This window comes from Stegastes partitus, unplaced genomic scaffold (assembly GCF_000690725.1).
Source record: "Stegastes partitus isolate 25-593 unplaced genomic scaffold, Stegastes_partitus-1.0.2 Scaffold170, whole genome shotgun sequence".
Taxonomy (NCBI): Eukaryota; Metazoa; Chordata; class Actinopteri; family Pomacentridae; genus Stegastes; species Stegastes partitus.
This window is the reverse complement of record NW_007577901.1, coordinates 233,619-247,940: the sequence shown is the minus strand read 5'-3', so window position 1 is coordinate 247,940 and position 14,322 is coordinate 233,619. Positions and strand designations below refer to the sequence as shown.

General features: G+C 41.0%; 1 protein-coding gene across 1 annotated transcript in view; it reads right to left on the bottom strand.

Annotated features, from left to right (window-relative positions):
• LOC103355874 (diacylglycerol kinase zeta-like) overlaps window positions 1-14,322 on the bottom strand; it is a 95,784-nt gene that overhangs the window by 56,152 nt on the left and 25,310 nt on the right. The window contains exons 6-22 of the mRNA XM_008279813.1: window positions 14,026-14,094; window positions 13,745-13,816; window positions 13,475-13,591; window positions 13,175-13,246; window positions 12,602-12,700; window positions 12,236-12,318; window positions 12,090-12,150; window positions 10,294-10,407; window positions 9,268-9,405; window positions 8,620-8,698; window positions 8,465-8,520; window positions 7,508-7,570; window positions 6,621-6,694; window positions 4,997-5,108; window positions 4,664-4,750; window positions 4,389-4,501; window positions 4,143-4,243 (exon numbers count right to left, since the gene is read on the bottom strand). Of these exons, the coding sequence (XP_008278035.1) occupies window positions 4,143-4,243; window positions 4,389-4,501; window positions 4,664-4,750; window positions 4,997-5,108; window positions 6,621-6,694; window positions 7,508-7,570; window positions 8,465-8,520; window positions 8,620-8,698; window positions 9,268-9,405; window positions 10,294-10,407; window positions 12,090-12,150; window positions 12,236-12,318; window positions 12,602-12,700; window positions 13,175-13,246; window positions 13,475-13,591; window positions 13,745-13,816; window positions 14,026-14,094 (1,510 nt within the window). The remainder of the gene's footprint in view (window positions 1-4,142; window positions 4,244-4,388; window positions 4,502-4,663; window positions 4,751-4,996; window positions 5,109-6,620; window positions 6,695-7,507; window positions 7,571-8,464; window positions 8,521-8,619; window positions 8,699-9,267; window positions 9,406-10,293; window positions 10,408-12,089; window positions 12,151-12,235; window positions 12,319-12,601; window positions 12,701-13,174; window positions 13,247-13,474; window positions 13,592-13,744; window positions 13,817-14,025; window positions 14,095-14,322) is intronic.

The following is a 14,322-nucleotide window of genomic DNA, read 5'->3' as shown; positions in this document are numbered from 1 at the left end:
CTGTAATTCTGGTCACCTAACAGGGGAGGATGCAGACCAGGGACTCTACATGAGGGGAGTCAAATATGTCATCGTCTGAACAGTCAGCAGCTCTGTGGCAGCTGAGGAGCCACAAACAGCAACATGTCACCTGATGTTTAAGCAAGTTACATTCACCGTTTGGGACATAAACACATTTTGAGATGAGAGAATAGACACTACAAACTATTTTTTTCTAGTTTCAAGATTGTTTGAATACAGAATGATATTCATTTAGTAAATTATGTCCTATTTAGAGGAAAACAGACAATAAAATGGGGCTTGCATTGGGACTGATACATCCCCCAAGCAAATATTCCCTGAATTAGTCCAAGTTTTTCCCAAGTAGTTGTTTAAAGGCATGCCATGTAAGACTTAAAAACTCCTCATTGCAAGTTCTTGAATTTCAGAGACACAACTGTGATTAACCAGCATGGACTTGCTTGTGTTTTCCAAGTGTTTGATACCAGCGGACTGCTCAGTGAATAAAAAAATCTCGCTGAGTAACTGCTGAATAAAAGAGCATAAAACATTGATTGTGCAGCTGCCACTCAGCGAAGAGACGAGTTGCATTAGAAGCTTCTTGGATCTAAGTCCAGAGGCCCGTACTACAAAGCAGGATCGGAGGTGAGTGAGCGAGCGACCCTCAGGTTTTAGTCCTCGGTTTTCGAGTGGTCAACTTTGTACCAGGGTACATCGCCGTGGTAACTTATACAGAACATCGAATCCTACAACATATACAACTGATAGCCTTTTATCTCTTGACTTAATAAAACTTGTTGCAAGCACTTGTGGAGCGAAGTCGTTTCATCTCCCCTATATAAAGGTCTGTGCATTCTTTTCTGTGTACATACACAACAACAATCAAAGTGTTTGATAAAACAGAAAAGAAAAGAACACAGTCATCTCTTCAGTGGCTGGTTTGTATTCAAAAATCTCCCTGGGACTGAATAAGCCTCTTGGATGAGAGGTGACTAACTTCAAGAACAAATAAAGAGTCCAGTTATCTTAATAACAACTAGTAACTAATAATAAAAAAGATACTTTGGGGATGCTGAACTTGCATCGTAGTAAAAGCACCAGCTCTGTGAACGCACACGTGGATTGTTTACTATCACAGTTAGAACGAATGAGTCGAAACACAAGTACTTTGCTGAATAGAATTAAGCACAACACAATCCACTAAGTGACACATGTGGTGAACACACAATAGTATTACATCAAAATCGGGCAACTCCACATGTGACGGTATTCGCCCTGTGCCAAAGTGTAGCGCCAAGCTGACGCCGGAATCAGTGTCTTTTATTTCGATAAATAAGCCCGACCGAGCTGGCTTGCCATCAGTAAACCAACGTAGGTGCTGAAACAAAAAACGCCTGCTCCCTGAGGCGGCCGAGGCCAGCCGCCCGCTGCACCGGCTCAGTGCTGCTGGCTGAACATCACACGGCTCATTGTGCTGTCAAACCAAGTGAGGAGCTCCTGAACCCACACACACCTCTCATTGATACTAAATACCTGAGTGAGGGAGACAAAGGCTCTTCACGAACAGAAACTCAGCGAGACTTTGACAGATTCGAGAAAAGTGCAGCCTGTTTACTTTATTGCTAATTCTCCAAACATTCCTCTGAGACAAGGAGAGCCGAGCAGCTTATTAACCAAGCGCCTCTTCAAACAGTCACACGCTTTCAGAATGTAGCCGCTGCATTCTCTTCATAGGCTCCACAGACTGACCTTTTCAAGTGGCACACAACCAGACAACACGTGGAACAAGTAAAATGGGCTGAATAATTTCCAAACAATCCAACGACAAAGAAAAATGCCTAATACGTTCTCTGCCTCTCACATCGGAGGGGTTGGTGCTTTCCTATTGAAGACTTTTTAAAGAGCGCTGCTTTAAAGATCAAATACAACAGGTTCGCCATATTCAGAGAATAACAATATATGTGCATAAATGGAAATAGGAAAACCATGAGGAATAACAATATCTCCCTCTTCTATCTGTCCTTCTTATCAAACTTTCCATATCAAACCAACAAAGACAGTTTCTTTTCCTGCTGTACACTGAATCCCAATAAGGAGTCTTTCATTCTGTGTAATAATTGTGTTTATGCCTGCTGCAATAATTATAGTGTAATAGGCCACATTCACACTGATGCAAAATTACATACCTCTAGTGTTTGATTTGAACATTCATTATTTATCTGCTCAATTTTGTATTGTTTTTGAGGTTGCTTTTTGTATGTGCGTGTCTCTTAATGCACCCGTCAGGAGCGGCGCTTCTAATTTCATTGTATTCTGCACAACACGACGGCAATAAAAGCGTTCAATCCTATTGTTTTCCATCTCCAATATGAGCTACTTCGACTTTGCACCTGAAAGAAAATGCAGCAGCAATACTCTTGTCAGAAACAATGACTTACATTCATTTTAGTCTCTTGAAGCATGAATCTTTTGTTGGTTGAAAAAAACAGGTGATTTGTCACCTGTTCTGTGAGCTTTATCACCTCTTACATACAGAACCTGCATGACAGATCCGTCCAAATCTCTATTAAACAGCCTCTAGATTCTGTGTTCAGAATGAGACAAAGCCACAGTAAGAGAAATGGAACTGAGATGATGCACTGCACCTCAGGGTCTAAAACATATTTTTACCATCTCCCCAAGTGTGACACTTCCACAAGTTGAGAGCAGTGATTGATTTGCATAATGAGAGAACAACTCAAACTTCCAAAAGCAAGAACAAAGGATGAGGTATAAAAAAAAATAAAACGATGAAGATTATCTGGAACAAAAACATGCTTGAAATATATTGAAAAAATAAAAATCATCCCCATATCTTTTTGAATCCTTACTATGATGAAATATGAAATATGTATGTCTGCATATTCCCACCACGGAATAAGTCTCAGGATACCAAACAGTGGAAAACAGAAACAAAAAGAAAAATGACTACATTTACAAACAGTTTACAGTATTATAAAACATGCTGTTTACAATATGATAAAAGGTAACAGCGCCACCCTGTGTCAAAACTCTGCATTAACATGTATTAACATATTGCACAGTGTGTTCTGCTGCAAAGCCAGCGGACTGGAACTGTTTCTAATGAGGGAGAGAGACAGCAGAAGTGGAGCTTTTCCTTTTCCCTGAAACATCAGTGACCCACACAGCACAGGCTGCTGCGCATATGCAAAGACAAGTTTCATGTGAGCGCAGACACATCATCCCAGAGGACGGCAGTGAAGACTGACGGAGAGACAGCTGAAAATGATCTTGTTGACCTTCACATCTCTGCTTCACCTTCTAATCATTGAGCAGTTTTATTCCCCCTTCAGCCTGAAGATGCGGCTGACATTCAGGTACATCGACCTGCAGCTTCTTAGACGTCTCCACCACACAGCGCTGAAGATGAGCATGAGGTCAGCACCCACTGACTCACCGGGCTCACACACACAAACACTATTCTGCTGTAGACCAAGACTACACCCGCACTCAACATTTATATACAAACCTTGGACAAAGACTTTATTAGATTGTTTGAGCTGCGCATTGTCAAGGGATAACGTGGGTGAGAAAAAATGGATGAAATCAATACCCTCATATTATTAAATAAACATTAGTAGATATTTAGGTCTATGTGCACTTCACTTTGTTTTGTTTTTGTCTTTTTGTTTTGCAATACATACATATGCACCATTTCAGAGCCATAGCACCCATGCACTGTGTTCATTCAATCACATATATTGCCTGGTAAACTATATACAGATACACTGTGCAATATACTCTAAATGTCATATGATTGCATTATTTGTAAGTTGAACAGTAGTGGATCTGCTTTTATGAAGATGCTGAGGAGGATTGAGTCCATCATCAAATATAAAGCTAAACATATGAAGTATTGGAAAAATATAAGATTTGAATCTTAGTAATGAAAGGCGTACTGACTTTTGTTGCCTGTATTTTTAATATTGTAAATCTAAACTGTTAGTTTGACATAAGAGCAAACAGCTACTGTTCAACTTCGAAGTAATGAAATTACTGTCAAATGTTCACCGCGGTGATTATTGCATTAGCAATGTTCAGTAGCTGCATACATGGATATAAGTATGGGCGTCTTTCCTTACATGCTTGTCGTAGTTTGTCCTTGTCATAGTGCAGAGCCTCGTAGTCGGTCATGCTGATCCTGCTCACTCTGATCCTCAGCCTCTCTGGGACCGGCTGCTGACTGAGACACAAACAGGACCAGACCATTTGAAGCAAATGAATTATAAGTTGGACATGTTCAGTCTGAGGCTCCACCGCTGGAAAGTGAAAGTTACACATATTACTACTTAAGATGCCCACAGGGTTGCTGACTTAGTGTAACGTACTCATTAAGGTGCGGTAGCGAGGTCCGCCGCTTGGTTTTCTGAACCATGTTGGCCTGGTTTCTGAGGCTGATGTGGATGACAGAAGGAGCAAGTCTGCAAGGTTCACCATCCACCTAACAACCACACAAATAAACAATAAACCAAATAAAACCCAAACCCAGTCATCATCAGCAGGTGATTGTTGTGTTAGTCAGTGTGAATGATGGTGGTATTGTGTGAATATAGAGCAGATGAAGCATGCAGTGGTGGGCAGACGTGTGCATTTAAGTATGTACCTGCACTGGAAGAGGTTTTGTAGTGGTGAGGGTGACTTCTCTGCACTGGTTCAACCTCTCACCATGACCTCCAACCTGGAGAGTGGCCTACATACAGAGAGAGAGAGAAATCACATCGACTGTAGCCATTATCCAGTTCAGCAGCTATAAAAAACTCTTTGTTTTTTACATGTTCCCTAAATTCTGACTGAAAAGATTTAACTCTGAATAGCTTTTTCAGTGCTTGCTTTGCACAACCCAAATAAATTATAATATTTACATCCCAACAAGCAGTCTGTTTTATGTTACTTCCCTTGTTACCATGGCTACGAGGACAAACTGAGAGCTCCATACCAGTGAAGTCATTGTGAATCCGATGACCTCAATGTACCCATCGTCATGGCGCTGCGGCTCAAAGTCGTGATGCTCGCTGGGGTTTCCCCAAGGTGTAGTGCCTGCACAATACCTGGAGAACACAACATCATAGCCACACAACACATAAGGACCGATATCAGCCATAGAAGTGACATTCATCATCTGACTAGACTAGTTAGAAATGGAATCTTTCCATCAACATGAAGTGCCTCCATCAACTGTCATGTCTGCAGCCTGTAATTAAGTCTTCACTGGCAACAGGCAGCTACAGTAGAACAGAGCAAATGGAGCTGCTTCATTTCTGGGCTTCTGTCTATTGCACATCAACGGCACACGTGTTCAGTAATTTACCCATGATAGTAAACAGAATTTAAAAACTCATTTTACAAAAATTGGAAGTTCCATTCCTCTGTGTCATAAACAGCTTGTATGAGACCAGGCTGCATGAAAGCAAATTAAAACATGCAAATGGTTTTTCTCGATTTATGATGCGGTATCCAAATGGACAGGTGCACAGAGACAGTCCAGCCCCAGCAACAGGAAGAGCTGGAGGCTGAGGAGGCGCAGCGTGCATCATGGAACGGATGTGAGAAAGCACAAAGTCCTGATTAGTGCCCTTTCCATCAACAAAACGCACGACCTTTGCGGTGAATACCATAAGATACTGTCCTCTATGAGATGCCCTTAAAATGGAAATTATGTATACGTAGACTGGCCTTTCAGAGAATAAAGCACCCATTAAACATTTTGAAGTTGTCATTCCGTTGATTTTGGTACTGGACTACTGACTAGCCTGCTCAGCCACAATGTGTGTAGCAGTAACCTTGATCCTACTACAGTTTGTAGTGAGGAAGGCTTTTTGCACAATTAAAATAAGCAGTTGAATTACCTTAATGTATGTAGACTGTATTTTCTAAGTTTGTCTTTTAAGTATACATCTGAAGCGAGTACATTAGTGCGCTATGATGTATTTGCTTGTAAATTAAAAAAAAAAAAAATCATAGTAAAAATAGAGTAAGTTCACTTTTCGTCACTGAGAATCAAATCTTTTCCTTTTTTTAATACTTAACTTCATGCCATCACACTCCCACCTCCGTGCTTCACTGTCAGAGCCATTCACTCACTGTGGTGGTCCTGAGCAGGTTCACACTATTTTGAGCCTAATCTGATCTGAACAAATTTATTGTGGTGTCATTTGAACAAAGAACGTGATGCCAAGATTAATCTAAGATGTGCTCAGTTTAGTTTCACAGGTATATTATTATTATTAGTATATTATTGCATAGTCTGTCTCTAAGTGTGGCCCTGTGATAGACTGGCGAACTGTCCAGGGTGTCCCCTGCCTTCACCCTAAGTCAGCTGGGATAGACTCCAGCCCCCAGTGATCCTAGTGAGGATAAAGCGGTGTATATATAATGGATGGATGGATATTGCTGCATATTCTGAAATCCCCACTTGTTTCTCTAAACTGGGAACAAAGTGTGTATGTTACAGCACTTATACTGAATGCTAATATTAGCAGTACACATGGTGGAAGGTCATGTGGAAAATATCATTAGTGACAGAAATAGTAGCAGTATCGTTGTAAACCTTGCTGACTAACCTGGGGATGTTGAGGAAGACCAGACACTGCAGCTTCAAGTCCTGAACCTTTGATGTTAAATCTGTGCCATCACACTGGAGATGAAGAGAGAAGAAAAGCAGAGAGAGAACCGATCAGTTAAATTTGCACAATGTCCTGCTGTCCTGCTCCTCACGATGCAAAATCCCACACATAACGTAATATGCAATGTTATCTGGCCTTCAAACACAGTTGCAAAGTACTTCACAAAGTGCACACAGTCCAACGATGGAAACATAAACAAACATGGCTGCCGAAAGATTGGGATCTGTGGCAGCAATGTGAAAGATCTACTCTAGAGACAGAGCTACGCTTCCTCACACCAAGATTTAAATCTTTATTATTGTTGCAGTCTCAGGGATATCAGGCTCATCTCATTTCTCTATTTTGAGCCTCCTTGTGTCCTCCGTCCTCCTGCCTGTGACCTGGAAATCAATCTCATCTCAAATCTAAAATGAGTCTGGAGGAAAGAGGAGGCTGAGAGGGAGGATGAACAGGTGGAAGTCTTCTCAGCACACAAAACAGACGCCAAACACAGCTCGAATAAACAAACCATATCAGGAGCAGGACTAAACCATAATATATGTCACTGAAAAAAACAGAAATGTATGATATCTTTACATTCTTGTCACAACATGCCACGTTGTAAACTGACTTAAAAGTAAATGTATACAATAAGCTATCACTGCTATTAAGCTATTTCTGTTCTGCTCTTTTTTCTCTCTGTGACAGCGCTCTGAATGTCAGTATTTTTACAGTATGGTAACTAAATATGGTCATTTTCAGTGAAGCTCTTTGAACTGAATTGAACTGAACTGAGACAGAGTCAGTCACACAGTTGACTGACGGCCTGACTGACAGCTACTCACCACCACTTTGATGTGCTTCGACAGGTCTTTGGAGCTTCCCATCAGGAAATCTGAGAATGCTGTCTGTGGGAGACACACAAACACACAGGAGTACACGGTGAAATCCACAGTGGGAGCTTCTGGCAGAATACTGAGAAAGAATAACTGAGAACTCTGAGAGCATCACAGCTGGTGCTGCAGCGATAGTGGGCGTTTGTTAATTGTTGTTTTGGATTTGGAGATTTGGCGAGTGAAATCATGATACTAAACAGTTTTTAAATCTGTGGTTGATTGTTTTCTGCATTTCTTGTTGAAGTCCAACATATGATTGATGCAATACAGTAGACTCTGTAGTAGTCACAACCAGAATTTAAGTAATTTGGTAAAAACAACTCAGTGTAGAAAAGAAAACTGATCAAATCATTAAATGCAAGCAGCAAAATTATTTTAGTGTAAATGTTACATGCACGAAAAAGTTCCACATACTCAATTATTTTTGAGTATTTTCTCTTTTGAGCAATAAAAAGCAAATAGTTTGGAAAGGTTATATCAAAAATACAAGCACCACACAAAGACTTTTGTGTTCATAGTAATGGCAAAAATCAGATAAAACGCTGTAAACACAAAAGACACGAGTATTTGGATGCACAGATTAACTTTCATACCATGTGAGCTGCAGGTGTTTTTGCACTTATTCCTGTCATTTATCATTTCACCTTCGCAGAGGGTTTTCCTACCTCATACTTCCAGGGGTGTTTGTGGCCCAGAGATCTTTATAAATGTCACAATTTTGTCACATTTTTACTACTTTGAACAAAAGCTGCGGGCACACAGTCACAAGTCACCACAAACACAATCCATCACCGTCCTCTGTGTGCTGATCACAGACTGACTGGTTGTGGGCTGGTCTCCTTTGAGACTCAACATTGCTAAACGCGTTTATTTCCACACAGATTTGGAACATGAGGGTTCACTCACCCCAGCATAGAACATCTTATTCCTGAAACGGCTGTTAAACTTCTCTGGGTTGGCCTCTGAAACAGCAGCGAAACAGTTAACCCACATATACAGTGTATGGAGAAAAGTAAATGCAAAAGCAAACTTAGCGGCGTACAGTTAAATAAAATGCGTACCTCTTGACTCATGGAACTCTAGAGTGACATGGGCGTCAAATCCAAGGCTGAAGTAGTTGTTGAACACGTCCAGAGGGAGCTGAGACATCACACATGAAACAAACAGATGTGTTTTAAAAATCAAATCCAATCTAGTTGCTTCTCACGCCGTAGTTATTGTTATTATTTAAAGATTTTTTTTGTTTGTTTCACTTTCACCGACATAAACTGTAGACAGAGTGAGTGGGTTAATTCAGAAATGTCACCCATAGAAACCACCTCTAACCCCGGTTTAGGAGTTAAAAGTTGCTCAGTTTCGACACTTCTAATGCCATTTAGGAGGCAAAGAACAAAGAATGCTTGTGTGAGTTCAGCCCCAGGATACCTTGTCACTGACACAAGGGTTGGTCAATTCAAACTTCTGATTTTCTGGTGGCCTTTGACAACAGGACAAGGAGTGCGGCTCACCATAATCCTTTGGAATACACATCTGGGGACCATGAATAACCACGTAAATCTCAGAAGTCGCAAACATATTTTAATCAGCTTATCCGTTAGAAGACTTAAAAATGCAGGATTGTGTTTTTCAGGAAGAGTTACAGTGAGTGTCCAGACTGGTGGTCTCGGTGGGAAGCCGTTTTGTTCGTGGGTGGGTCTATGTGGACTCACCTTATCAGTTTGCTGTTCATCCGGCTCAGCCCCGGCACTGGTGTTGGGCTCAACCTGTAGATTCCACCTGTCCAGCTGGACAACGGTTCCATCTTCAACGTGGGACAGGATCTTAGACAGAGGTTCGTCCGTATAACCCTGGAACACATGCAGGCTGGGCTCAAAAACTGGGATTTTTGAGGTCAGAGGTCAATTGGAACTACTTCCGATTGAAGAGGTGGATTGTAGAGTAATAAAGAAATTGTTTGAGATGCTACAGTTGCATTTTATAGATATATATTGAACTAAAAACTAAATTCCACTATTGCACTAGTGAGTCTTAACAGCCAGATTCTCGTTGTTTTATATCATTTATGTATGTTTTGCTAAAGAAAAAAATCTCAATGAAGCTCTAAAGAACAATACAACATCCCAGATCCATTGCAGTGGCAGACCCCTTTTTTAATTTCATTTTTTAATCATTATTTTGATTAATTTTTCCAATGAAGTGATTGTCAGAAAACACTGACCTTCCTGCCGTACATATAAAACAGTCGGCACAGATCCAGTATAACAAACTCTGTTTTCATTATTAGGTCGACTGGCTTCAATTAAGTGATTTGATTTTTAGGTTTAATTCCTGCAGTACTTTAACTACTGTAAACGTTATTGCATTTAAGTGGTAAAACTGAAAGCATCCTGAAAACACCCCAAAAATAATGTGATTCTCTTGAGGAAACAATTTGGACTTTTGCATGCAAAGTTACAGAAATCACACATAAACGTGCACAAAAATACTGTATGTAAGCATCAATAGGATTTCAGTGTTCAAACTTCAGAAAAAGTGCTGAATGAAACAAACTTCAGGGTTAATCCAAAACAGATTTGTTGCTAAATTAAATACTGAACAAAACAAATACAGACACTTCAACACACAACGGCTCACTAAGTGCTGAATTAGTAATGACAGAGCAGCGACTAACTGCACGCTCTGGAATTTAAACACTTCAGCCGCTTGTCGGTGTGTCTGTCAGCGTTTGCACCCACCCCTCCCCAGTTGAGCGTCCTGGCGAGGTCATTTCCTGTCCCAAGCGGCAACACAGCGACGGGAGGTTGAGGATTTAACGCGAGGTCATCCAGGCAGGACAGGATCCAGCCCACCTGGTTTAACGAACACACACAAGCACACACAGATGTGCAGTTACAGAGACGGAAGAGTGTGTTCCTGCGTACGTCCAACTCTCTTAAACAAGAAGTTTTCAGAGTTCATCAGAAAAGATTCAAGGTTGTCAATCATCAGGGCTTCATTCAAAGGAATGAATATGCATGTCTCTTAAAATCGAGAAAATCTCATTTACTGCTTTACAAAATTGCCCTCTTGGCATTAGATTATGCCAAAACTCTTTCAGTTAAATATTAATTAGGCAGGAAACTAGGAATTCCAGGTTTTATTATTTCACTCACTAATCTGGTTTAGTGACTTTAATAAGGGCTTAAATGGTTGCACTGGTGCCTCTAGCATTGTAATTCAGTTGCACAGCTATTTTAAATGCAGCCAACATTTTTTTTTTTACAGGAAATAATACATTTTACGCATTCTCCTTTTCTTAATTTCTTAACACATTATGCAAATGATTGTAAACATGGAATAAAGGTGCTGATAATTGGTTTGCCCATCTATGATCTGTGACTTAGAGTTGACAAAACATAGTTCCTCTCTTAGCGATATGATAAGCAGTGGAAAATTCTACTGTCACTTCAGACTCTTCACTGCTTAGGTTTAGAGTGAAACCAGGTTGTTTTCTAAAGTTTCAATTGACACACATCCTCCAAATGCCTCACATGCACTGGTAGGTGGCTGAGCACAGAGAAGCCTCCAATAAGTTTCAGCAGCTCAGATAAGATGTGTGACCAAAAGTTAGTTTGAAAATAGTTTTTAAAAAAATGTGTTCTGATGTCAGATGTACCTCAAGCGAAACAGTGATTTTCATGTACCTGGGCAGAACCTGCAAAATGTCAGGTGCATCAGTGCAGCCAGTAAACATGTTTACTCATAACAGTGACCCTCAGCTTGATTTCATTGAGGATTTCTTAACTCAATCAACCTGTAGCCACTGTTCTCCTGTATATCAACAAAAAGAAATATGACTGCGCCTCAAGCAGAACATGGCTTACTAAGTAGTGCTGCGTTGATAGTAAACATAAGAACTAAGTGTCAGAAGTCAGATTGTTATTCTGAGCAAAAGAGGAGCTCTCTCAGAGACAAATCATGGCTACACTGAAAGTTTGTAAGCGGGCAGCACATGGAGCTCTGAAATACTTTGTGGAAACTGGATCAGTTGTATCCAAAGCACGATCAGGCAGGGCAAAAGTGGGCACGCCATCAGAAGATCAATACACGAAGCTCAGTTTGCCAAGGGATAGAAAAGCAACTTCAACACAGATACCGACTCCAATCAGCAAAAGCCCCGTCAAAGGAGGGTGTTCTAGTCGTGTCTCGGAGGACAAGGAGCGCCTCTAAAGCACTTCTCAGGAGGGGAAACAAGGTCACACACTTGGGGTTGGCTACACACAGCAGCATTTCACAGTGGATGATAGAAGAAGTCCTGTTTACTGATAAATCCCAGTTAGAGATTAGACACTGTCGGGTATCAAACAGTCAGAAGTCTGACTTCAATCTTAGAATTCTGGGAAGAAACTGGCCCCAAGTTTCTTCTGTATCATACCTGAGGTTTGCTTGTGCAGTTTGCATATACAAGTGGGGATATTTATCAATCCTAATACATTTCTTTTTAAGCATCAGTGCATATAAAAGTGGCTTATGTTTGTGTGTTTTTGCTCACAGTGCCGTCTCCGCCACAGGCCAGGATCCTCAGGTTATGGACTTTACGATACAGCTCCAACCTGCAACATTCATAGTGGTTCACAGTCAGTTCAGCAGAACGTATCTAACATGACGTGTTTACTGACATCAGCGTGTGGCACTAACCCTTCTTTTGGTCCCCCTTGGCTGAGGTCAAACACCTGTCTGGGGTTCAGATACCACATGAAGGACTGAAGGATCTTCGTTCCCTGTCAGACACAGAAACAAAAAGAACATTGAGGCAACTAAACAGACCCAGAATCTACTTACATGATCATGTGAATGTGTGTTCAACATCACATTTAGTGTCACTTTATTTGCTCCGCAGGCTAACAAAGAGGACAAAGTCTTCAGAACATAGAACCCTCTGTGTGGCTGTAACGAACTAGCTGGTTTTCAGGACTTGTGAATGCTTTTGTGGCACCATAGGCTCTTAGCTTATAGGCTGACTAATTTTCTAAGTTCCTGAATGCTTGATGTGTTCATGAATACCTGGTTCCCTCCACTCTTTGGGTTGACAAACACGAGCAGTGGCTTCATCAGAGGTGAGGGGATGGGTCGGATTATAAACGGCTTCCACTGTCGTCCCTCCTGTCAAAGAAGAAGACCATCTGCTTAGATCCTCTGGAGCAGAACTTCTGTTGTCCATTCAGGCTTGTTATTTGCATGACTATTAAATAATATCACTATAAAAACCCATCTGACTGTGTCCAAATACAACTGAGAATACTCAAGTGTCTCCTGTTTGTGTCAAAAAAAAAAAAAGTATTGTCAGTGTTCACGTGTAGCCTGTTGTATCGTGGAAAACATCTGGGATTTGAATATAACACCATTAATTTCCATGTAGATTGTCAAACGAGTCAAGGTTGTGCTGACTTTTATTGCATTATGTTTGTATACTGGTTTTTAATGCCACATAACAGCAAATAGCTACTCATTAACTTAGAAGTGATGTTACTTGTTCCATATGTACACATGTGGCCAGAGGCAGCACAAAACGAGAGATACTCTGAAATCTACATGGTATTACACTACAGAGATCACAGAATACAGCGCAGGACTGACCTCTGCTCCTTTCTTGCTGCTTTTCCTCTTGAATGACGTCCTCTTCTTCTTCTTACTCGACTTCATAGATGACTGTTAGAGACACAGAGGAGGCAGCGGCTGGAGATCATTGCAGGTGGTTTCATTAGGAGCTGCTGCCATCACTAAATGAGGCTAAATAGTTACTCTAGCTCAACACTCCTTTATGTAAACAACAGCAACTTATAATCTGACTGATGATGGACGACATATGTGAAGATAAAAATAAGATGTGAACCAAAGGGGTCAGGTTTTCCCTCTAAGGACAGCTTGGAGTGTTACCTGATGGCGTCTGATTCTTATGATCCATGTGGGCGGAACTATAAGGGCAGCGTGAGCTCCTACTGGACAAGCCTCCTCAATTTGTTGCAGCATGAAGCAAGAAACTTTGTTGTGGTACTAAGGAGGGAAACACAACATTAGAATTCATGCATTTATTGAGATTTGCAGAGTAGGAAAAAAAAAACAGAAGAGAGTAACATTTTGTGGGAGTTTAGCTTCTGTTTTCTCTGCTCCCATATGTGACTCAGTCGTTTTTGCAAATACACTCACAGCCTGCTTGCACCAGGAGCAGCTGATGGCAACAATCTCTTTACTGTGGAAAGCAAACTTCTGCTGGAAGCCCTGCACACACACACACACAAAAACAGGAACAGAAGTTTTTTTGTGCTTTACTGCCACTGAAAAACTTAAACTTCCACTTTAATTCAACTAAGTTAGAACTTAACACATTTGGAGAGGAAGACTGTCATTTTCTGATTTTAAACTTGACGTACACCATGTGTGAGTCATTTGAAAGTCAAAGTAAAAATGCTCCAGGAATTACCACCCACCTTCCCACACTGTTTACATTTGCCTTCTTGTCGTCTCCGATGTACCCAGTGATGACGCACTACGATGGGCTGAACAGACACAAATGACACAAATCCTTAATTAAGAATTTAAATTTTAAAACAGCAAGTCCATGAACGTTTCTGAACATAACACTGTGGAGTCAGCGAGGTGAGCAATGCATTCCATGTTTTCTAGCTCCTCCTGAGGATCCCAAGATTTTCTCAGGCCAGATGAGATATATAATCCCTCCAGGGCAGGGGTGGGCAATCCTGGTCCTCGAGGGCCACAATCCTGCA